Source organism: Chrysochloris asiatica, unplaced genomic scaffold (genome assembly GCF_000296735.1).
Source record: "Chrysochloris asiatica unplaced genomic scaffold, ChrAsi1.0 scaffold00106, whole genome shotgun sequence".
NCBI lineage: Eukaryota > Metazoa > Chordata > Mammalia > Afrosoricida > Chrysochloridae > Chrysochloris > Chrysochloris asiatica.
Genome location: NW_006408624.1, coordinates 10,900,904 through 10,925,917, shown reverse-complemented (window position 1 = coordinate 10,925,917; position 25,014 = coordinate 10,900,904). Strand labels below are relative to the sequence as shown.

At 55.1% G+C, this 25,014-nt stretch overlaps 1 protein-coding gene across 1 annotated transcript; it reads right to left on the bottom strand.

Moving 5' to 3' along the window:
* Window positions 1-47: 47 nt before the first annotated feature.
* On the bottom strand, window positions 48-20,319 carry FOXO6 (forkhead box O6). The gene is made up of 2 exons (XM_006867604.1): window positions 19,906-20,319; window positions 48-1,310 (listed from the first exon to the last, which is right to left on the bottom strand). Exons 1-2 carry the CDS (start codon window positions 20,317-20,319, stop codon window positions 48-50), a joined length of 1,677 nt encoding a protein of 558 aa, XP_006867666.1.
* Between the last annotated feature and the right edge of the window lie 4,695 nt (window positions 20,320-25,014).

The window sequence follows — 25,014 nt, the reverse complement described above, 5'->3', positions numbered from 1 at the left end:
TGGGGGCGGGACGGGAGCACCCGAAGTGCAGCACGGGGAAGCTGCCTTCAACCGGGCACCCAGCTCTGGTTAGGGGGTGGAGCCCCAGCTAGGCCGGGCGGCGGCTGAGGCAGGGCCGAGTCAAAGTTGAAGTCCATCTCATCGCTGTCCATGAAATCGTTGAGAATAATGGACTCCACATCGCACTCCAAGCTCCCGCTGAACATGTCGAGGTCCAGATCGGCCGGGAAGCGGTCAGGTGCAGCACCTAGCGGCCCCGCGGCGGCGGCCGCATATGGCCCCGGCAGCGTGTCCAGCAGGAGGCCTCCGGGCGGGCCTCCGAAGACGGCCGCGTGGCCGGGCGGCGCCAGGCCCACGGCGCCCGCCTCGCCGGGCAGCGTCATAAGGCTGATAGGGTGGGCTAAGGCACTGCGCGACGGCGCCGGCGGCGCGTACGGGGCCGCCCCCTTGCCGGGGTAGGCGGCGACCGCGCCTGCCAGCGCTAGCTCCCCCGGCGCGCCCAGCACCGGACTGGGCCTCGGTGCAGGCGGTGGCGGCTGCAGCGCGGGCAGCGCCCCAGGGCGGAAGGGCGCAGAGGCGGGTGCGAAGCTGGCCTGCTTGTTTTCCTGGATGGTCTGCATGGGCAGGCGGCGCAGTGCGCCCAGCGCCGGTGGCACGAAGCCTCCACCTCCGCCATAGGCCGCGCCCTTGCAGCCACTGAAGTAGGCTGGCGCCCCGGAGCGGGCCCGCGGCCCGTACGCGTCCTGCGCGCTGTCCAGCAGGGCCTCGGGCAGCCCCGCGCCGCCACCGTGCAGGCCCAGTGGGCCTCCCAGTTCGGCCAAGCGGGGTAGCTCCCCAGGGCAACGTGCACCCAGCGCCGGCGACAGCGCGCTCGCCGGGCTCGGGTACATGAGCGGCGACGACGGCGCCAGAGCTTCCAGGGCCTCGTCGTCCTCCAACTCGGCCGCCTCCCCTAGCAGGGGTCGCCCGCCACCGCGGAAGTCGGCCCAGGCATCGTAATCGTCGCTGGCGTGCGAGGCCGGACTGGCGGCCCACTTGGCGGCGGCGGGGGGTACGGGCCCTGGGGCTGGTGCGCCCGGGGGGCTGTCGTCGGGGCTCCTCTCGGGCGCCTGCAGATGCTTCTTCTTGCTCGCCTTGCCCTTGATGCGCAAGAACTTGGTCCCATTGTCCATGGACACAGCCCTGCGCCTCGGGGTCTTTCCGGTCTTGCCGCCCTCGGGGTTCAGCATCCACCAGGAGCTCTTGCCTGTGCCCTCATTCTGTACGCGGATGAAACGGGTGTGGAGCGACAGGTTGTGCCGGATGGAGTTCTGTGACCAGAGACAAGGATAAGGGTGGGGGAGTGGGAAAAGGGGAAACCATGAGGAAAAGGGAAGGGGGAGAAAGTAGAGAGATGAGTGAGAACAGAAGATTCAGAAAGGGGAGATGGGGGCGCATAAGAAAGAATGGGGCAAAGGGGTTGGGCAGAGAGAGAAGCCGGAGCAAGTTTAAGTACTGGGGTTTGATAAACCTGGAATACCCATCTTCTCCCTCAGAACCCTCCCCTCTCCAGCCACAAACACACAGACATTTCCCAGAGGGTAAGGCTGTAGCGTTGGGGCCAGCTAGTCCATTGAGGCCAGGCCAAACCCTGAGGACTACTCTGGGGCCTGTCTGGACCTACTGTAAGAGTGGGGCCCCTCTCCCCTGCCCTGCTAAGCCCAGCCTGGGCTGGCCAGGCAGCCAGTGCCCTCACCGCACCGCCCCCCCCAGTAGATTATGTAAGGGCTCTTGCAGCCGCCTCGGCTCATTTGTCCGCCCCCCCCCTCCCCAGCCTGGCATGGTGCCAGGAGCCCGAAAACCCAGGGCTCCAGAAATCAATCTCGCGGTGACTGATTAAGCCCTGTTTAGAACTAATTGCTCTTTCGTGTGTGGGGAGAATAAATTACCTGCTTTAATTTTGTGTCTTTAAAATGCAACTGCAGGTAGAGAAGACTGTTAACCCTTTGCTGGGAGGGCTTGGTCAGGGAAAACAAGATAGGCTGGGGGTCTGCTAAGGTGGGTATAAGGCTTAAACATTACAGGGGTTACCCCTAAACCTTTGGAGCGCTTGTGGACTCCACAGTGGTCTTGGATTCCACCAATTCTCTCAAAGGACATCCCATGGCCATGAAGACCTCATATCCCCTGTCTGCCCAGTGCCTGCATTCAGGCCAGTCCAGCTCTCCAGCGTCTCTGTGGACTGAAGCCTGCCCTCCCCTTGTGTCCCACCAGCCAGAGTAACTCAGCCCTGAAAGCTCTTTCCTTTAGTTGGTGGAACCTTCTTCACAAAATTACCACCAAGTAGGTATCATAATTCTCATTTACAGACAAGAAAACGAAACCTCAGAGAGGCCAAAGTGGCTTGACCCAGGTCATACAGCCCTGACTGCTCCACCTCAGCACCTCCCCTCCACTTCACCTTTGCCACCCACTTTGCCATATCCTCTTCTCAGTTTCAGCTGTGCCAGTCTCCAGAACTCCCCTGTCACTGTCGGCGTGTTCAGACTTGCCCTTAGGGCAAAGGAAGGCAATGGTGTTCACATCTCCAAGGCCCTAGCTGGGACCTGGAGTAGCATTTCTGCTGGGTCTTCCACCTTGGAAGGTGGCCTCACCTTCCAACTCAGGATCTGCTGTGGAAATGGCATAAGGGTTGGGAAGACAGCCTACTCTGCCTGCCTAGCTATGGGACCATGGGCCCTTCACTCAATCAGTCTCAGTGAGGCTCAGTGAACTCCTCTGAAGAAAATGGAGACAGACTCAGAAACTACTTCACAGGCTTTCGGGTCATTAAATGCAACAACTCATATACGTGGATGTGTCTGGTGAACACGCCAGGTGCTCAAGGACACTGGTGGAAGCCCCTCAGTCTGTCCAGAAATTCCCACCTACTTTGTTCAAAAAACAGATCTCTGACTCCGTTTAGTTCATGCTACACGCTGCGTGGAAATGCTGGGCACCGACAACCCTGTGCCGTTGGCATTACCCCATCTCATTTATCAGGGAATAATCGCCCTGGGGCTGATGTAACTTCTCTGCGGTCCCTCAGCTGGTAGGCAACAGTGCCAGGTATCACTCCCAGTCTGCCCCGCCCACGAACCGCCCAGGAACCTATTCTTCACTCCCTAATTCAACCAGCCACACTGTAACCACTGCTTTGGGCAGGCACTCCCCTACTGCCATCTTCTCCAGGAAGGGGCTTCATTCTGCTGCCCAGGGATCCCAGCCCCTCTCCCCTCAGTGCCAGGGATTGGCCTCCCTCTCTCTGGCACTTTCTGGCCTTGGGAGGCAACACCTGGGGCTCCAAGGTCCCTCCCAGCTTTGCCCTGCAAAGTTTCTCCTGGGAATCTGAGAGGAGGGGCGCTGGACCCCCAGGGAACAATATTCCCTCAAGAAGACTCCCCCATCCCCACTCCAGCTCCAGCACCTGGCTCCCAGCCCCTCCCCCACACCTGTGTTCCTGGGGCCTTGGAGACCTCAAGGTGTTTTCCTTCCCCAGGAGACTGTCTGGCTCACTGGAGGTTCCACCTCCCACTTCTCCACTTCCCAGCTGGAGGTCACTTAGGCAACACCTCTTTATCAGTGTTACAATGTGTCAGCCCAGTTCCAAGTGCTACAGAGAAGGAGGGAGGGCATCGCCAGACACCAGCACGTACTTCATTCAGTATCTGTCTATACTGTCAGAGATGCGCTAATGACTTTATCTCATGCAATCATTACATCAAGCCTCTTACAAGACAGGGATTGTGATCCCCATGTCAACATGAGGAGAGGGGGCTCAGAGAGGTTAAGTAAGTTGCCAAGGTCACAAAGCTTGTAAAGTGGCACAGCCAGATGTTGGCTTCAGGTTTGTCTTACCGAGTCTAGGGGACATACTGGTGTGGCATTGTAGGGTAAGCACTGGTCTGCTAACCACCAGGTTGGTGTTTCAAGTCCACCAGGCACTCCTCAGAAACCCTATATGGGGTCTGCTATGAGATGGCACTTAACAACAATGGACATCACCTTCTGCCAAGGGAGCGAGAAATGAGCCACAGAACTCCAAAAGACTCTTAGAATGCCAGTACCCCAGAGCTTCTTAAACTTTCCTTGCAAACTATCCCTAAAGGTTGGCAGCATGGGAAGGGTGGGGGTGTAGTCACAAAGCAGTTGTTACAAAGTCAAAGCTTCTTACCTCTCATGCTTCCTTTTTAAAATTCAAGGGGGATTTGCACTCTACTTCATAATGGGTCTCTATTGTCTAAAGAATGTTTTAGATTACTATCTTCCCACCTATGAAACCTGGTTGGCATCCTTGCCACTTGATGCCCTCCCAGATACCCCTGGGATCTCTAGCCCCAGCCAGAAACTTACAGCTGGTCTGACCCAGGAAGAAGGAATTGCCTTGAGGTCACGCCAAAGATCTGGTGGTATTGCAGGGATGCCCGGGCAAGCCCCTCACCCACTCCAGTTCTGTTTAGCCTCTTGGAAACGGATGGGATGGGTCAGTTGTACTCTGGGGTCCTTTTTTCAGTTTCACATGAAAACTCCTGGGATCATCCAGCACAGGGGCTTTTCATTTTCTTTTGTTGTTGTTTTTTCCCTAAGTAGTGAAACTTCTCAGCACTCTTCCTCACACTTTGCACAGAAACGGAGGGGTGCAGTGTCTTGCTAGGGTCAAGCAGGTTGGAGGGCCAGAGCTGGCGAGGACCTGAGCCTTTGACTCCTAAGTTGGGCTTTGTACCCGGTGTGTGCCAGGCCTTGCCCCATGAGGGAAGGCGGGCCCTGCAGCCAAGCCTGGTTCCTCAGGGCCCAGCCGCCTGGTACCAATCAGAGCTCCCAGCCAGGATCCAGTGGCAAAGGATGATCCTAACTCTGGCTTGCCTGAAAGGTCTCCTGGGAGGCCAGAGGCCACGGAGGAGGTTAGGGAGATAGAAGAGACGCCTCTGCCAGGCAGCAGTAACCAGGGCTCCCTCCCTCCTGGGGTTGCTTAGCAACCTGCCACCACAGTCTGGCCCCAGCATGCCCAGGTTCCCTTGGTGCCTAGAGCTGAGCCCGGCTTCTGGGGCCTTTTGCTTCCCCACAGATACATCCAGGCGTGATGCCAGTTCCCAAGAGACACAGGACCTCCCTGATTCACGGCAGACTCCTGTACCACCCTACTCTCCCTCAGAACCTGAATCTGGGTGGTCAGCCCTGAGACTTCGGTCCCCAGGGAGAAGAAGCTGGCACAGGGCAAAGTGCACAGGCTCTGGTGTGACATCAAGACTCCAGTTTTGACTCCAACACCAGTGAGTTGTGTGACCCTGCCTGGGGCAAGATGCTTTTGGTCTCCATTTCCTCAACGGCTCCCTGTTCCTCTTCTCACTTCCCCAATGCCCTCCACACAGCGGGGTCCTGCCCACATTCCTCCAGTGCCCGCCCAACTCGATCTCAGAGTAAAGGACAATGGCCTTGCCATAGCAAGACTCTCTGTGACCTCTGACTCCTCTCCTAACACCCCTTTCCTTCCTCCTGCTGGCCCTCAAACCTGACAGATGCCTTTGTTTCAGGGAAAACGTGGCTCCCCTGGTACCCCCACAGACCTCTCATCGCCTTCCGGTCTTCGTTTAGGGGTCACCTTTTGCAAACTGGCCCATCCTGACCACTTTTTAAAATTGCTCCTCTTCCCTGGTATTTTTTGGCGTTGTCACCTGCCTGCTCTGGTGGCGCTGTGGGTTAGACGTTGGGCTACAAACCACAAACAAGGCTGACAGTCCAAACACACCAGCCATTCTGTGGGAGAAAGATGAGGCTGTCTGCCCACGGAAAGATTTACCATCTCAGAAACCCTATAGAGAGTAGCTACGAGTTGAAATCGACTCTATGGGTTTTTGTTTCAGCTGCTCTGTAAGTGTCTGTGGTCAGTTGGTTGTGTGTCATCCAGTTAGTTCTGACTCATAGTGACCCTGTATAGGGTTTCTGAGGCTGTAAATCTCTACAGGAGCAGAAAGCCTCATCTTTCTTCCCATGGAGCGGCTAGTAGATTTGAACTGCAGCCCAACTCATAACCCACTACACTATCAGGGTTCCTTCTATAAGAGCCCTTTGTCGTTGTTAAGTGCTGTCTAGTTGATTCTGAGAGCCCTAGTAGCAGGTTAAACCAGAACAAACCAACCAACCTACTGCCATCTGCTCTGTAAGCGCCCTTGGGTCCTAGTGTGGCTCTATAGTATAAGCACTGGAATGCTACCCCCCAGGTTAGTGGTTCAAGCCCACCAGCTGCTCCTTGGAAACCCTATACAGGGTCACTGTGAGTTGGAACTGACTTAACGGCAGGTTAAGCATTGGACTGCTAGCCAAAGATTGGTGGTTCAAAGCCACCAGCCACACCTCTGGGGAAAGATTAGGCAATCTACTCTTGTAAAGATTTACCGTCTCAGAAACCCCACGGGAGTGCTGTATCACAGGGTCATTATGAATCAGCATGGGCTGGGTGGTAGTGGACTTTGGGGTTGGTTTTATCCTGCTCTAAAACAATAATCACTTCCTAAATTAAAATATAATTTCTTTATCTTCTAGTATCTTATTTACAGTCCAGTTTCCATTTACAAGCTTCACAAATGCAGGGCTTTTTGCCTGCTGTCACTGTACTCCACATGTTTATTGAAAAAAAACACCAACCAGTTGCTGTCAAGCTGATTGTGACTCTCGGTAATCCCATGTGTGTCAGAGTAAACACATGAGTTTGCAATGGCTGCATTTTCTGAAATAAATCACCAGGCCTTTCTTCGGAAGGATCTTGAGTATACTCAAACCTCCAACCTTTCAGTTAGCAGCCACACACTTAATAAAACCTGTCTGTTAAATGGATGAATAAATGAAAGCGGGAATGAGAAAGGCAGAAAAAAACAAAGAGGGGAAGGAGGGAAGAAAAGAAAAAGAGTAAAGTGGATCATCCTGTGTTGTAGGGAAGAGTTAAATGTGACTGCAGGAAGTGGCTGGCACACGATATTGGCTTCTCCATACCGAGCTGAGAGGCAGGAAAACAGGACAAATGAGACACAGACGGAAGGACAGAGAAAGTCTGGAACAGCATGATCCACAGAGGGAACTGCAGAGAGGATAAGGGCTTCAATGCAATGCAAAGAAGGGCTCTTGGGTTGAACTGTGCAGTTGCCTGGCCAGCTCCTCTGCTCTGCTCCCTCCTGTTTGCCACACACACCTGCTAACACAGGGCTGCACACCCAACCTGGCTTTTTGCTGGAGCCGTGGCCTCTCAGTCTGTGGCCTCTCAGTCTGTAGCACCAGGGCTTAAAGACACTCCAGGAACCCCAGTGGGGACAGAATCACTTCGTCCTTGCTGATGGTGCTCCCTGGTGGACAGGGTTTGATCCATTTGGCAGCAACAGCTCATCTATCCAGCAGGGCACCCTCATCTATTCCCAGGACACCCTTGGCCCAAGAGCAGTAATGCATTCATCTGACAGCACAACCCCATTTATCCAGCACACTGGTCCCATTTATCCAGCAAGTACAACCTCATTTGCTAACAGCACTCCATTCAGCTGACGGGCCCCCTCATTTATCCCGCAGGACACCCTCATTTATCCTCCGAGCCGGAGACTCTCCTTCCTCCTGTGGTTATAGCTGCTCTCTCATGGTGCAACCCCACGGATCCAGCAGGACGTCATCTCTCCTACAAGCACACTTCAACCTCTGACAGCACCACCTCATTTATCTAACAATGCACTCTCACCTTGCCTCCGAGTACCACCTCATTCCCTGACAGCACAACCTCATTTATCTTCCAGTACAACCTCACTTCCCCTCCCAGTACAGCTTCATTCTCTGATAGTTCAACCTCATCCAGTCTAACTTCTCCAGCCAGAGCCAGAGGTGGCCAAAGCTGCAGGTGGAACAGGGTTGAAGAGGAGAGGGTTTTCCCAGCCAATGGCCCCGGGCCACAGGGCACTTCTGCCCTGGTGCTATGACTATGTCCAATCTCCCCAGGCTCAGAAAGTTCTAGATTACTCGACTCATTCAACATTCTGCCACTGCCCAACTGTGACTTGTCCTCAGCTTTGACCAGGTCCTCAGAATGGATTCAGGGACATGGGCCGCGATACTGTGCCATCTTCTTGCCCTGTGATCCTGGGCTGTACGGTTACCCTTTTTTGGGGTACATTCAGTGTTATACTGGTAAACATGTTTAACAACCAGCTCTTCAAGGGGCAAACTAAAAAATAAATAAAGCACTGCCATCGAGTCAGTCTGGACTCATACCCACCCTATCGACGTAGGGTTTCTGAGACAAAATTTTTATGAAACAGACAACCTCATTTTTCTCCCAAAGCAGCTGGTGGGTTTGAACCTCCAACCTTGCAGTTAGCAGCCTAACACCTAACCCACAGTGCCACTAGGGCTCTTCCAAGGGTTGGAAGAACTACCCACTTGATTTACTTGATTTCTGTGGTGTAGATATGGCCACGATAGCCAATTTTAAGCTGCCTGCAGGACGTCACTGAGTGCTGACCTGGGAAGAACTGTGCACTTGGCTCTTATGAGCTGGTGCAAGTAGACTCCCACACAGCAGCGTGTGCCTCAAGTACTGAGGCAGTTTCTGATACCCATCCTGCAAGTAGGTACCGCTATTGTGCAAAGGGGGGAAACTGAGACTCAGATGGGCTAAATGACTTTCCCAAGGCCATGCAGCTAAGAAGTGGTGATGCCAGGTCTAGATCCCAAGGCTATTTATTGGATCAAAGGTGGGATTTTTTCCTATCATGCTAGTGTGGCTGGATCTACAGTGTCCTACCCCAGTGACCATCTCTGCCTTGGTTACCAAACCCCACACTATCCTGGCCACCATCAGAGACCAGAGGGCCCCCTTACCCAATCCTGTGCTATTTTTTGGATTCCCTGGTACCTGAAGGCTTCCAGGACCCTTCCAAGTAGATTCCTGGGTCTTGGGTCCACCCATTTAAGCCCAGGCCAGGTGTGGATACATCTTCAGGTTCCATCATTGTTCAGGAAGGAGTCCCTGATAATCTGATGAGCATGATGATCCAGCAGAGACCACCTTGGGGGCTATGGTGGTAAAGACTCTGGTCTCTTCCAGGATTCCCATTGCCTTCCACTCTTCTTCCCTCCCTTCCTTCAAGGAATGTTAAGGGCAAGGGCTGAAACTCCAACTTCATCTTTGTGATCTTGGACCTCATCTCAAAATGGGACAACAATTCCAGCCTCCACAGAGAGGGAGAGGACCTGGATGAGATCCTGCATTCCTACATGTCAAGATTCTCATTCCCTTTTCATTCCTAGCTCCCCTCAACCCACTCTGGGGTCCCAGCCTGGCCTTGGGGCACATGCCTGCCTCAAACAGAGCCACAGTTTTTCCATGGGTCCCTTGCCTTGCTACCTGGAATGAAACCGGGGTGTTCAGTCTAGCCAGGCTTCCTGGCAGAAGGGAAGGCAAGGGTTTGCGGCCATGTGGACAGATCCTCAGCAATTGAGACTACAGCTTGGAAGGGGAAGAAGAGCAGGTGGGTACATCAGGGTGGTAGACAGTGACAGGTGACTGAGTTTGGGGTCAGTGGTGGAATAGAAGTAGGCAGGCAGGGGCATGCAGGAACCAAATGTCCAAAGCAAGGTATGAGGTCAAGTGTCAGGCCCTGGCACCTCCCAGATGGCAGAGCCCACACACACATTCTTGGCATCAAGCAAACCAGCAGGAGAAGTCTAAGATCGTTCCTACTCAAAAGTTGATAGCTCCTCACCATCCATGGCCTTGGGTCCAACTCCAAAAGCCCTCTGACGCCCTCCAGCCTTATCACCCCATTCCCCAGCCTCCCCAGATGTCTCGCACCTCCATGCCTTTGCCCACTCTGTTCCCTTTGCTTCCTCCTCACTTTGGTCAATAACTTTTAATTTCTCCTCCAAGTCCAGTACTATGGTGACCTCCAAATATATAGTTTCTCCCACTCAGTGCTGCCCAAAGATGGAACTGCATACTGTAGTATAATTGGGTGTGACTTTGCCTTTTCATTTGAATGTGCAAGGGGAGCTACTTAACACACACAGGGGGAGTCCTCAGCAGCCAAGAACCCCCAATCCTGTCATTCCAGTGACAGTGCTTCTCAGCTCTGAGCCCTGCTCACTCCCTACCAGGGTCTTACCCAAACCTTCTCCTCTCAGGTTCCCCTACAATTAATTCCTGGGCCTTGGGTACCTCCCTGCTTCTCCCCAGCACTTCCTGATCCTCAGGAGAAATCAGCAAAGTAAAGACAGGAACTCAGTGCTGGGCACTCAACCACACTTGTCTCATGGGGTCTTTGTGACAACCCTCTGAGCTGGTTTATCATCCCCATTTTACAGATGAGAAGTAGAGGTCCCCAGAGACAAACTGAGATGCCCAAGGTAATTGTAAGTGAAGGTGAATTTGCACCCAGACCCCTTGCTCATCCTCTTGCCCTGAGATACCTTTGAGGGGGAGCTGAGGTCAGGTAGCTAGCTGCCTCTATGGTGGCCCTGAGGTGAAGGACGCTGCCCACAGTGGCTCAGCAACCCATCCACAGACCCCCTTCCTCATCTGGGATTAAATGAGACCCCTAAGCATCCAGCCCTTAGACTCTCAGGGTCGCCCTTGGTTGGAGTCCCCTCCTTATCTTCCTCCCTCTGGATACAGCACCTCCCCAAAGCCCTGCCCCAGGCCCTGGGAGCAGCTGCGGTGACCTCATCCAGCCCTGCCTCAGGCGGCTCTGGGGAGGGCCCAGCAGCTGTGCCCCAGCCCTGCAGGCTGGCTCCTGGGGGAGAAAAGGAGGAGTGGGCATAGTGCCAAGAGAACCATCTGCTCTCCCAGGGGCAAGGCCACCCGTACAGACATGGGCCTCACCCCGGGGGCCGCCCTTGGCCCTCTGTCTCCATGCCAAGGTGCTCTGAGAGCCAGGGGGCAGCCCACCCAGACGGAGCTCCAGTCCTCATCTGCCATCTGTCTTCTGCAAGACTGAGAGGTCCTGGCAGGACACTGTTGGAGCACCATGAATGTCCAGTGAAAAGTGAACAAGTGCTCAGGGTAAGCTCTGGGGGCAGAGGACAGAGGCCCAGTCTGAGTGCTGCCTGCCCCGGCCTGCCAGACCCAGCTAAGAGCCTGCAATCCCCTCCTGGGAGCCTCCTTCCCTACACATCTGCTCGGCTGGCAGGTGCCTCTGGCAGAGGGCAAGCCCCTTCCCCCAAGGCCCCAGCTCAGGTTACAGGAGGCCAGCTGAGGACAGGGGGAGGGGGAGAGAGAGGCGGTGGCGGCACAGCTTTGCAGAGCATAGTGGGGAGAAGTCGGATCTCTAGATGGGATTCTGAGCTAGACCAGGAAGGTCACAGTGGGGCAAAAAGAAGTGGGTGTCTGGGCCAGCACTCTGGGGTGCAAGTATGCCCTTGAGCAAGCCACTGCCTTTATCTATCAGCAGGGAGACTAAAAGTGTCCTGTGTGTCCCAGCCCTCCTTCCCCAATGCCAGGGGAGAGGTTTTCTGAAAGGTGGAAAGAGAAGGCTCCGGTAGGCTGGAAAGTAGTAGATCCAAGTAAGGACAGGGCATGCTAAAAGCAAACACCTCAGGAATGGGGGAGAGAGGCAATAAAGACCCCTTTCCTCCACCCAGCAAACGTGTGTGTGTGTGTGTGTGTGTGTGTGTGTGTGTGTGTGTGTGTGTGTGTAAAGAAGGTTGCTGGGCTTGGCAGCTGGGACTATCTAGGGCTCCACCCTATCTTGAACTCATCCTGGACCCAGGCCTATGGTGAGCACCTGAGCCAGCCATTCCCTCCTGTCTACCCTTCACATTACCTCAGAGTGAGCTTTCCATCCACCCTCAACAACTTGGCGTTCCTGAGCTTGGCATTCATGGGCCTCTAATTCTCAGACTCCTGCTTGTGTCTTGAAAGAGTCCTGAGGATCTGTTGGCATGTTCTTCCCCACCTCCAAGCATCCAGAGCTCATAATCTGGTTTCTCATCATGAATCTGAGCAGTTTTTTTAAGCCAGAATCAAGTATCTCCCCAGCTTGACCTGTGCGTACTCAGGTTCAAAGCGTCAGTCTGGTTCTTCTCTGAGCATGCCATACAAAGTATGTGCCCCAAGGTTACAGGCCTGTATGCCTGCTGATCAGGGGACATCAAGAGAGTCTGGCACTGTCCTCAGAAAGAGCTCCATAGGGGAAGAAAGCCAGAGACCCTGGAAACTGCAGGACCACACTCTGAGAAAGAACAGAGATAAGCAAATGGGTTTTTTTTTTGGGGGGGTAGGGTATTGAGGGGTGGAAACCAGCTTGGGACAGCCCAGTCAGAGCCCTGAACAGGGGTGAAGTCAGCCTCAGGAGATTTCATTTCTGCCACTTTATTTCTCTTCTCTTTAATTCCCTCATCTGAAAAATGGGAGCTACCCAGGGCTGCTGTAAGAATTAAATAAACATACACACATACACACGCAGTCGTGCATGGCAAGTGTGATCCCAAAGTGGGACAATTCAGTGTAGCTAAAGCACCATCCTGGTGCAGTGCTGCAGGTTAATGCAATGAACTGCAAGGTCAGTTTGAACCACAAGGTCGGCGGTTCAAGCTCACCAGCCGCTCTTGGGAAACTCTACATAGGGTCGCTATGAGTCTGAACCAACTTGACTGCACTCAACAGCAACAACAAAGCAAAATCAGAAGGTGAGAGAAGTGGCTGGGGAGGGACTTGGAACTGGAAGGACAAGACCTTGAATGTCACATTCTCTTATCTCCTCCACCAAATGGGCACTATTAAAGCCCAGAGCTGTGTCTTCCCATTTTCTCACCATTCTAGGGAGGCTTGCTCTGCTATTCCCCTTCCCTCCAGTAGCCAAAGGTTCTCAGTGGCAAACAGGTCAACTATTCTCTCTATCCATGTCTTATCCAACGGGGTTCATAAGATAATGGGAAGGGGGAATGCACATGTGTTTAAGATGGTGGATCTGTCCTTTGAACTGACTGCGTGGGGTCAATTCCCTGGGAGGACCAAAATGGTCTAAGGCAGAGAAGAATGGATTCAAATTCCACAACCTGCTTGGAGAAGAAGCTGGTATGTGCTGAGAGGAGGCAAAGGGAGAGGGACAAGCAGGAAGTGGGGAATCCATGACCTAAGGCATCAGAGCAGAATCAGACCCATCACTGACATACCTGTTAACCTAGAGATGCCTGAGCCTCCCCACTGAGCTGGTCTAAGATGGAGATTGGAAACATGTACTATCTAAGAATTAAGATATTGGTGACTCCGATTGTCAGTGAAAAATTAAAGATTTAGGGCAGGAAGTCTCAGGAAGGTGCACTGCGTACCACATCACCTGAGTCTGTGTTCAAACCACCACCTAGATTCTGAGGGATGTCCCAGGGATCAATCAGACCATGAGTGAGCAAGCATGTGACAACGTCAGTGGGTGTGGGTTGAGAACTCCAGCGAAGGTGGGAATTTGGGAATTCATGGTCTGAGATCAGACGGAGCTGGGAAAGTGAGAGGGAGGGTGGGAAAGGCCTTTACAGGGCCAGCAGAGGGCGAGGAGTCCACACTGGGCAGTTCAGGTGTGGCTGGCTCCCCAGGGCTCTTAGGAGCCCCCAGGGTTCTGCAGTAAGAGAGTGCCTAGGGTCTAAAAGATTGGCTGGCTGCTGTGAGAGGGCTGGGCTAGCACGAGCTTTGGGAGATGGTGAAATGTGGTTAAAACCAGACCGGATTGCTTCTGAACTCTAGATTCGGCCAGGCCAAGAGAGAGCTTTCTGGGCCTCCAGTTTTTCAACTGCAAAATGGGGTTATTAACACATTTCCAGCAGGGCTCAGGGAGGATGAGATCAGAGAATTTATGTGAAGTGCCTAAGCAACTGCCTCACACCCAGACATTAATTCTCATTCCCCTAGCCGATAGAAGCACCCCCCTCTAGAGACCAGAAAGGTTTCTCTGCAAAGAGGAAGGCCCTGGGGGGAGGGTGTGGGAGGCCCCTCCCCCACATGCCACCTGGCCCCCCTCCCACCTCCACATATGGGTTGGGGGGTGGGGAGAGGCAGCAAACAGCCAAACCCTCCCAAACAGGAGTTGGTTTCCATGGTAACCAGGGTGCCAGGAGGAGGGGGGAGCTGCAGATCCAGCTGTCCCCCTGAGCACCCTATCCAGCCCCAGAGCCTCAGCTAATGCCCACCCAACACCCTGAACCCCCATCTGTCTGCTCTGGGGACCAGCTGGGACCACCACGAACATTGCTTTCATTGTGTCCAAAGTGTCTTTCACCTAGGGACTCCCAGAGCAGAGTGGCATCTCTCTGCAGTAGTCCAGGGGTCCCAAGTTGAACTCCATCCACACCTGTACTCGTCCACTTCCACTGTGAGCAGTCCTTTAGGGAGCATGTGTCCTCTGTCCCATGGAATACCTCAGGGCTCCTGGATGCACAGCTCCAACAGCATCCAGCATCCAGGACTGAGTTAAGGTCAGTTGAATATAAATAAGAATCCTGAGGACCAGAATGGGCGAGAGCTGCTCCAGGTAATACATCGAAGCAGCTGCTCTGTCCACCCCTGAATCCACAGCTCCCGCTGACCCCAAAGGACTGAGATAGGACTCTCCCCAGCGCCCTAAGTGATGCTCTTTAACAACAGAATGCTCTGTCCCAGAGACTTTGAGCTTTTAACACCACAGAGTATGTGTGTGATCAGGCATTCAGCTAGGGGAAGAAGCAAGGAAGGAGTGTTGGGCTCCATGATTTTTCACCTTCCTAGTGACCAGATAATAATTTGGGGTGGAGAGGGTGGGAACGCTCCAATTTCTCAGGTACACACCCCCAAGTTGGGAGGCAGGTCCACAACCTGCTGGTGAGTCGGCTGGAGGGTGCAGGGGCTTGTCAGGTAAGGAAGGGCCACCCCTGTCACCCCTCACAATACTCAGAGGAGCTTCACTGCCACCAGATGCCACTTGAAGACAGGGGAAAGTGAGCCCCAAGGAGAGCTCTGACCCTTACAAAGTGGAAACCCAAGCCCTTTCCTCCAGCTTTCTTCTCCAACCCCAGCCAATGATAGAAAGAGTTTGTTTGGGGCTGAGAAAGGGTTCAATTCTCAGGTCTGCCACTGCTAGGTATGCGACCCCAGGGCACATTTCCTCTTTCAAGGCAGGCTTCCACCTAGAAAGCAAGGGCGGTAATGCCCACCTTGCGGGCTGGTGACTAGGATTTTATAGGGTGTGCACCTGTCTGGTTCTCCGGAACCGGGCCTCTCAGTCCTCCCCATGGTCTGGCAGGGCCCCTGCGGCTCCTCAACCTCCCCTCCAGGCTCTGTCAGTCCTGAGGCTGGAATCCTCAGAAGTTGCAGAGAGGGGTCCCTGACTCACAGAAAGTGGGGGCTGGGGGCCGCTGAACTTTCGAACCCGCAAACCCCTCCCGCGCCTTTCATTACCTTAACGCGAGTTAAAAATAACCGTCTCATCTCTTTAGTCTGTCTGCAATTACCGCCTGGCACGGCGCTGCCCGCCATCGTCCCGCTGGAGCGGCGCCAGGTGGCAGGCGGGGCCCTCACCCTGTCTGTCTGTCTGCTTCATGGTCCTTCCTCTCTTCGCCCCCAAGACACAGCTACCTCGAGGGCCTCCTTCCTGTCCGCCAGCCTCCAGGCTCCCCAAGTTGCGGGGGAGGGGCCAGGGCCTCAGAGCCAGCGGGAGACTGGGGGTCCTCCAGGAGCTGAAAACTGGGGTGGGGCGCTGGAGCTCAGCGACGGGGGAGGGGCGCCGGGAGGCCCGGGAAGCCGGAAGGGCCCGCAGCGCGCCAGCGCTCGTGGGTGGGTGTGAGCAGGTGGCCGTGGGAGTCTGCCGGGCGTGCCAGCAACTGTGCCAGGAGCGGCTGGCACGGGCTCGTGCCCAGGAGGCGGGCAGCTGCCAGCCCCCAGCTCGTGCAGTGAAGGGGTGAGGACACCCCCCCATCCCGGGGCTCACACCGCCTCCTCCTGCACCCCTCCCTAGTCCCTGGGGCTGGGGATCCCGGTAGGACAAAGGAGGAGGAGGGAGCTTCACTGGAGCAGGCGGGTGGAGGGAGGAAAAGGGGAGCCACCTATACGCACACCCAACACTCAGCTGGGGCCCTAGCAAGACACTCCTCTCCTTCGGGCCTCTCAGCCCAGCCCCTTCCTTCTAGCCCCAACCCCACGTGGGACCTTCGGAGCAGATGGAGGTGCACCACCACCACACCATCTCACCCCTTAGTAGCCAAGTTGTCCAGCGACTGGCCCTGGGCAGCCCCAGCCCGTGAGGGAAAAGGGAAGTCCCCATCCTCGGTACTCCTCCCCCTCAGCCTAGAGACTGGAATGGGAGGTGCCTGGGCCCGACTTGGGAGCTCCCAATGGAGCTGGCAGCCAGGAAACACAAAAGCAGGCAGACCAACTCCAGGGGCGGTAAGTGCAAAGAGCACAAGACCCAGAACAGCCCGGAAGGCTTCCCGGAGGAGTCCAAGGCTGGGGAAGATGGGGCTGAAGCATCTCAGAGAAAGTAGGATGCCCTTCAGATAGCCACATTCCTGGGACACTGCAAAGGGGTGGGGGGGGGATCCTCCCGTCCAAGCCCTCATCCCAGGATGATGCTTGCCCAGTGGGAGCAAGACCAGCTTCTTTGGCAAGGTGCCAGCACTGAGCCTAGCCCCTCCCTCAGTCTCAACCCTGGTTTGGGTGTCCTGCACCTATCAGGGTCTTGTCTTTTCCAGCTCCTCTCCTCAGCACCATGGGGTTGCTTCCACACATCACAGATGGAATCACAAGGCAACTGCAAAGCACTTTAGTCTTCCTGATCAGGCCCACTCTACCTTACCCATACCACTTCCCTGATAGCCCCTGGGAGCCCTCAGTGCCAGCCTGGCACACCCAAACTGTCCCCCAAATCCAGACTGTGCATTTGCACCTTCCTGCCTTTGCAGTCAACAAACACTGCCAGAAGACTTCTCAAATCCCACCCTCAGCAGTGAAGGCCCATATCAAGTGCCACCTCCTGTGAGGATTTCCCTGTTCCCTGGGGCACAGGGCTCTCCACCACCCACTCCACCCACCATGCCAGCCCCGTGGCTCTGTGAAACACAGGGTCTGGGTGAGCACTGGTGCATCTGAAGCCAGATCCAATGTCTCCCAAATGGCTCCCCTGACCTTACCTAACACAGGGCCTGGCACACCCTAGGATTCAAGTGTGGAACTTAGTGAGGAGGAACAATGGGCTCTGGCCCCAGCCCCAATACTTCGGTGAACCACAGCCCCTGTCAACCTGAGGTTGGAAGAGTTGGGGTGGCCTATCAGGTCCCTGGAGGGGTTGACTGGGAATACGGTGCAGGTCACAGGCAAAGGCAGCCCCAGGGATGAAACAGCACACAGGCTTCCCAGGGAACTTTACAGAGTAGGAGGAGTACAACTCCTGAGGAAACAGAGGCCCCTCTGAACAACCCCTCCGATGCTGCGGTGGTCTCTGCCAGGACCCAAGTCAGAAGCCCAAGCCTGAGGCTCCCTCTCCAGTGTCCCAGCCTGGGGCTGAGCCTCCCGGGACTCCTGACTTCCAGATGCCAGGCTCAGGGAGGACCAGTGTGTCCCCAGCAGCATGGTGCAGTAGAAACCGCATACAGCGGGCAAGCAGGAGACCTGGGCCTTCATCCAGGACCTGCTGCTCACTGATGACCTGAGAAGAGTCCCAACCCGTTCCAGGCCTCAGTCTGCCACACTGAGAAATGAACTTACGAGACTCAAGTCTCTAGGAATCTGTATCAGCCCCTGTTCAAAAGCCCTTAGTGTCCCCCTCCCAGCCCCCAGTTGCCTGCAGGATATTGTTCCTGAGGCTCTGAGGGACTTCTAGAAGCTCAAGGAAGAGAGCAGGAGCTCTGGAAAGAGACACACTTGGGTTGAAGTCTTCTGACTGTGTGACCTTGGGTAGTTTACTATTCCACTCTGACCTCAGCGCCCATCTCTGTAAGAGAAGACAGTAAAGCCCACCTCCAGGACTGCGGAGGGTATTACAGGAGATGGGAAAGGGGTACCGGGCACAGAGCTTGGTCCCTAGACTGAAGTCCCAGAGAGCACCTCCTACAGGAAGTCCTTCTGACCTACACTGGCCCACAGAACTCTCCTGTGTCTCTGCACCATCCACAAAACACAACCAACCATTTCCTGTGTTTACAGCCACCGCACAAGCTCCTCGTGGTCATTCTCTTGCCAGACATGTACCGGTGGCTCCTTGGTGCCAGGCTCTACGCTGGGGGCTATGGGCACAGAGATGCCTATGACACTGACACTGCCTTCCAAAGGTGGGTGTTGGGAGGGGACATGAGGTAGAACACAAACAATTAAGTTAAGACCCTAGGCAGGCAGCAACAGAGCCAGAAAAGGGGAAGTCCTAAGCTAAAAAGCGAAGGCATCCTGGAGGAGGCATCTCAACCTGTGTCCTTGAGGACAGAAACTCTATCTACAGGGAGAGGTGAATGGTGGGACAAGGTTTGGGGAGTAGGGAGGGAGGGAGGAGCAAACCCAAGGGCAGAATGCACTTGGGAGTTATGTGTTCTGGTAGGGGCTGAGTCCAAGGGGACTGGAGAAGGGATGGGGAAGGAGACTTATGTCTACTTTGGTAGCCTATACCTCATTGTTTGTTGTTGTTAAGTGCCACTGAGTTGGTTCTGACTCATAGATACTCTATATAGGGTTTCTGAGGAGCAGCTAGTGGGTTTGAACTGCCAATCTTGCGGTTAGCAGTCCATTGCTCATCCTACAGCACCAGCAACTGAGACAGCAAAGCTGTCAGTATAGGCCTGAGAGTCTTGGATTCCCCGGTCAAGACACATGACCCTACACTGCAGCCACTGGGCATCTTGAACTGTTCATGTGCACAAGCCTCCTCCCACATTGGTACACCTCCTTGCTTTGACGCTGACTGTCTACTCCCACCACAGGGCACATGCCATGCCTCCCTCAAATAGACCCCTTTCCTCCATAGGCAGCCTGACACTGCCATCTCTCTGACAGTTCACCCCTTAGAAACAGCTCCCCACCCACCCCTCTCCCCCAAAGACATAGACTATACTCATTCCCCCATAAGACAACCAGAGGAGGAGCTGGGTCTGGAGGCTGCAATCCAGTCAAGCCCCTGCCCTCTCTCAAGATGGCTCCCCCTTCCCACTGCTGGCACTGAGGCCTCCTGGGGGTCCCCTGCCCCTTCCCCACCCCCAAATGCATCTGGGCTCAGCAAGCCAGGGAAGCAATAGGCACGAAGCTTAGGGTAAACAGGGGCAGATCCTCTGTGCACAGTACCCTGTAGGGGTCATCACCATCACCCTCAATTTAATCCAGGTAAGGGGGGGCAGATGGCCCCAGGAGAACTCAGAGCTTCCCAGGTCACCTGACAGAGTTCTCCCACCCCAGGTAGGATGGTGCCCATTTAATATGAACTCTTGTGCCACAGGAAGAACTGTGGACCCAGGGTCACACTGCGTCCTGGGGGCCAGCTCCAGGGAGGGCAGTGGGAAGGATTTGGGGGGCGGGGATGGAGAAGCAGCCATTGGCCCCAAGTCGTGATTCCAGCTATTTAAGAGGGTGCTCTGGGGGCAAGGGTAACACAAGAGTAACACAAAGCGAACTCAACAGGGTAACTAGGTCCCTCAATGTTCCTCAGCTATGCCCTCAAGGACAGGATTCGGATGTTACAAGACCAGAGCCCGAGGGAGTGCCTCAAAGCGGCAGTCCCTTGTTGCCCCAGCTGACCTCCCTTACACAGCTGCTCCCTACACGCCCCTGCCCGTCCGACGGCCAGTCCCACACTCCGTGACCCCTGGGGGCGCCCCTGAGGACCTCCCAAAGGCCCGCCTCACGCCCAGGCGCACATTTCAGGCCCCTGGAAGCTATAGCCGGTGTCCCTAGCTCCCTTCCCAGACGGACGTCCCCACCTTCCAGCCAGCCGAGCTGTTGCTGTCGCCTTTATCCTTGAAGTAGGGCACGTAACGGACCATCCAGTCGTAGATCTGTGAGAGCGTGAGCCGCTTGTCCGGGGCGCTCTCGATGGCTTTGGTGATGAGGTCGGCGTAGGACAGGTTTCCCCACGCGTTCCGCCGGGAGCTTTTTGCTTTCCGCATCGGTCCGACCTCTGCGCCCAGTGGCTGTGCCGGGGCCATTGCCGGGGCTGTCGCCCGACGCTCCGGCCCGCAGTCTTCGGCGCCCTCAGCCACCCCTGCACCCAGCGCTCCGTCCTCGTCGCCGGCCAAGTCGGGTTGCGGCAGGGGCCAGGTACACGAGCGCGGCCGGCTCTGCGGCGCGAAGTCAGGGTCCACGTCCACCTGATGCGCTCGCAGCTTCGCAGCCATGGTCCCGCCGGGCTCCGGCAAAGAGGAGAGGGAGGCTCCGTGGAGGGTGGGCGGGCGGCTCCGGGATCTGCGCGCCCCGGAGAGGCCCGCGGGAGGGGTCCCTGGCGGCGCCGGCTTAACCGCGGGGCGCCATGGACCGGGGCGCGCTGGGGAGCACGAAAGCAGAGTAAGACGGGGAGAGTGAGGGGGCGGCGGCCCGGAAGCCCAGCGGGCGCACACCTCGCCCAGCGCCGCTTCTAGCACCTGCCGCCTGCCTGCGCCTGCAGCCGCCACCGCCACCGCCGCTGCCGCCACTCCCCAGGCGCCGGCCCCGCGCGCGGGCCACGCTCTCCCGGGACGAGGCCGGAATGCACCATGCCGGAGCCCGAGCCCGTGCCGGAGTCTGCGCCGCCGCCGCCCCGTGAATGCCGCCGCCGCTCGGGCTCCAGCGCCAGCTCCCGCGCCCGCCGCGCTTAGCGCCGGCAGCACCTCGGGATGGGCGGGGGACGAGGAGGGGGCGGATCCGGCGAGGAGGGGCGGGGCGTGCACGCCCGCGGCCGCGGAATCCTCCGCCCGCCCAGTGCGCTGCCCACGGACTGAGGGTAGGGGTGCGGAGCTGTCAGCACAGACTACCCCCGAAGCAGCCCCTGCAAGCAACAGCGCCGCCTACGGAGCAGGGGAGGAGCGCTGGGCGACGACCCCGCCCCCTGCTGGGTGCTCAGGAAGGGGGGCGCCGGGGACAGAGCCCGAACTCTCCCATTGGCCCGAGACAGGGCTGCCCCGCCCATGGACTCAATAAGATCCCACCCAGAAGCGCGTCAGCGGGTTATTGTTACAACCCGGGGTTTCCCGGGGCAACGGGGCTGGGGCGGGGCTCAGAGCATTGGCCCCGCCTTCTACTCCCCGGGAAAAATGCCCCGCCCCTTGTTTTTAGACCCTTGGTGTTTCTCTGTCTTCATTCCAAGGACTTGACGGGGTGGTTAGTAGGACACTCCTTTGTGGCCTATACTGGACTGGGGTGAAGGAGAGGGTAGAGAATACCTGAGTTTTAGGTCAGACTTTAAGAACCCTGATGGCATAGTGGGTTAAGCTTTATGCTGCTAACTGCAAGGTTCGCGGTTCAAAAGCCCACCAGCCTCTCTGTGGGAGAAAGATGAGGCTGTCTGCTCCCTTAAGGATTTGCAGCCTCAGAAATCCTAGGGAGCAGTTCTCATCTGTCCAATAGAGTCACTATGAGTCTGAACGGACTCGCAGGCAGTGGGGGTAGATCAGGCTTTGTCACAATTTTATCTTCCTCATCTGCAAAAGGGTCCTCTAGGGGTTTTGTATAGCAGAATCACCTTGGAGACTTGACGAAACAAATTGCTGTATCCCAACCAAAGAGTCTCTGATTTAGTAGGTCTAGATTGGGGTCTGAGACTGCATTTTTAACAAGTTCCCAGGTGATGTACCTGGGACTAAATTTTTAAAAACCACAGTTGTAAAAGACCTTTATAAAGTGTTCAAGAACAATGACATCATCAGTTTGAGGACTAAGGTGCACCTGAGAACAAACCATGGTGTGGCGCTGCGGGTTATAATGCGCTGGACTGCAAAGTCAGTTTGAACCGCAAGGTCGACAGTTCAAACACCAGCTGTTCCTTGGAAACCCTGTGCAGGGTTGCTGTGGGTTGGAACCGACTCCTCCACGGCAATTAACAACATCAACAACATATGCATGTGAAAGGTGGACATTGAATAAGGAAGACCAAGACCCTAGAACTGATGCATTTGAATTATGGTGTTGGCAAAGAATATTGAAAGTACCATGGACTGCCAGGAAAGCAAACAAATTTGTTTTGAAAGAACTACAACCAGAGTGTTCCTAGGAAGTGAGAATAGTGAGACTTCGTCTCTTGTACTTTGGACATATTATCAGAAGGGACCGTACCTGGAGAAGGACGTCATGCTTGGAAAAGTGAAGTCAGCAAAAAAAGAGGAAGAGCCCCCAACAAAATAGATTAACTCAGTGGCAGTAACAATGGATTCGAACATAACAACAGTCGTGAGGCTGGTGCAGGGTCAGACAGTGTTTCGTTCCCTTGTGGATAGGGTCGCTTTGATATCTCAAAGGAGCCCTGGTGGCACTGTAGGATAAACACTGGACTGCTAACCAAAAAGGTCAGCAATTCAAACCCACCAGCAGCTCCCGGGAAAAGATGAGTTTTTCTGCTCCTGTAAAGATTTCAGCTTTAGAAACCCTATACAGGGCTGCTATGAGTCAGAATCAATTCAATGGCAGTGGGTTGGGTCTTTCGGGGAGGACTGATACCCCACTCTCTGCCCAGGGCACTATGGAAAGAGCTGGTGGAGGCAGATGTGTTAATCAGATCATTACATAACCCCAGAAGGTAGAGGCTGACTGAGAGGTTGGGCTAGATTTCCAGCTGCCTCGCCTCTCCCCAGTCTTTGCTCAGTGTATCCCAGCTACCTAGTACATCTGTTCTCCTCTCCAAGTTGCTCATCTGAGATGTTCCTTTTCTTTATAGCTCAGCTTAAATGATTACTTATCCAGGCTTGTCCAGACCACTTGCTGCTGGGTCAGCCAAACCTTGTGTCATTTAGCACAGTATTTCTATTTTGCCAGTGAGGAAACTGAGGCTCCAAACAAGGAAGTGACTTGGCTAAATGGCTGGGATTGCCAGTGCTACAATCCCAAACTCTGATCCCCTTACCCGGCCACTGCCTTACTCCGGCAGAGATATAGAATGGAATTTGCAGGGCAGGAGATGTAAATTCTCTGGACCATGGGGACGTCTGGGCCCAGGGCCCATAATACAACTCTCTTTCCCCAGTAGAAATGCCTTTCTTTCCGCTTAAGTTCCAAGGAGTATGACCAAGGATGAAGGTGATCCCTCAGGGTGAGAACCAGCCAGCTTGCAGATGCCACAACTCAAAGGTGAGGGCAAGCATAGGAGCCGTAGGCTCTCCCCATCACCTCCATACACAAACACCCTCCAGGTGTTTGTTTAGAGTTACAAGGAGCTTGAAATCACTGCTGGACTTCCTCTCCCGCTCTCATATGCACCCCCCCCCCCCCACAACTAGGGAACCCACACACTGAGAGCTGCTCCCTCAGGTACCCTGGAGGCCTGGCAAGCCTCCTGCCAATGTTCAACCTTGGTCAACCTAATTGTGAGATGTGACCTCCTGAGACCATAGTAGAGCTGAGAGGGTCTTGAGCTGGTGGTTGTGGCCCCATCTGCCTACTTGGCTTGCCACTGCAGGGCTGGGAATCCTTGTTGGCAAAGATGCCCTGGAGCCTGACTCAGGCTCTGCTCTGACTCCTGTCCCACCAGTGTCAACAGCTGCTGCCTGAACTCTTTTCTGGGACCCAGATCAGCACATTCAGCCCCCATGCTCCCATCTATGCACAAAGTCATACCCACAAGTGCACAATGATGTGCTTCTTCACTCACAACTTGACCCCTGCTCACACAGTCCATAAGAGACAGTAGAGTCTAATGATTAAGTTGCTTAATTGCTCAAAGCCACTGTTCCCTCATCTATAAATAGGTACCATAATAGCCCTTAGTTCATATAGACCGTTGAAGAATTAAATAAAATTATGGACAGCAATACCAGACCACAAGTCAGTGCTCAAAACATACTATCTGTTATGATTACTTTTGTTGTTGCTCACACGCATCTTCCCTTCCTACAGTCTGACGTGCTCTCACCATGCACACTTGCAGATGTCTCCTAGCCTTGCATCCCACCAGAGACCCACACCTTCTTCCAACAGTGGGCTTGTGCTGATATCCTCTCCCTGGCTCTCCCATATTCCCCCACTTGCTTACCCTTTCACACCCCCTCTTCCTTCGCTATACAGACACACTGGCTGCTGCGCACACCTTCCTTCAGTGCACTTAAACACATTCACTTTTCAATGCATGCACACTTGTCTTTCACACACTTACAACTGTGTGCTTCATCCACTCAGCTCATTCTTGGATCACAAAGCATGTGCACATAACACCCAGAAAAATCCCAGCACACACCACAAGACCTTGACTGGTCTGCTCCCTCCCAATAATAATGGACACACACCATATAATTCTTCCAATGCCATTGGCACGCCGCACCCCACCCCAGGACTGTCTCCTCCCTGGCTGCTGCCCCTCCTCCAGCCTCAGAGCCCCAGCCCCTCCCAGCTCTCAGAATAGCCCCTGCCTGCCACAGCTCCCACTGCTACCACTCTGCTGCCACTGCTGAGCTGTCAGGGCCCGCCAAACCCTGCTTCCCCAGTGCTCGGTGCCAGCTCGTCCGGCTCACGCAGGGCAAGTGAGGACAGGAAGACAGGGTTCTACAGGGCCTGATGGGCACAGCTGCTCTGCTTCCCTAAGAAGTCTCTTCCTAGAGCCCACCTGGAAGTAAGTCAGCTCTGGGGAGAGGACACTGCCACTTGCCCAGTATCCCCAAAGGGCCTTCCTGTGTCCAGTGCCCCTCATACCACCCCGGGAAAGGCAGAGGGCTGCCTCCCTGCGACAAGCTCATAGAAACTGAGGTCCAGAGAGGAAGAACTCAGGCCAGCACATTGAGTCAGGAACAGAGTGAGACCCAACCAAACATTGCTAGCCCCTCATGGGGGGCTTGAGAAGACCTTCCCCTAAATAGCTATTAAGGCTGAGCAGAGCCTGGTTGACATTTGATGCCACAGTTGTCAGGAAAAGAGAA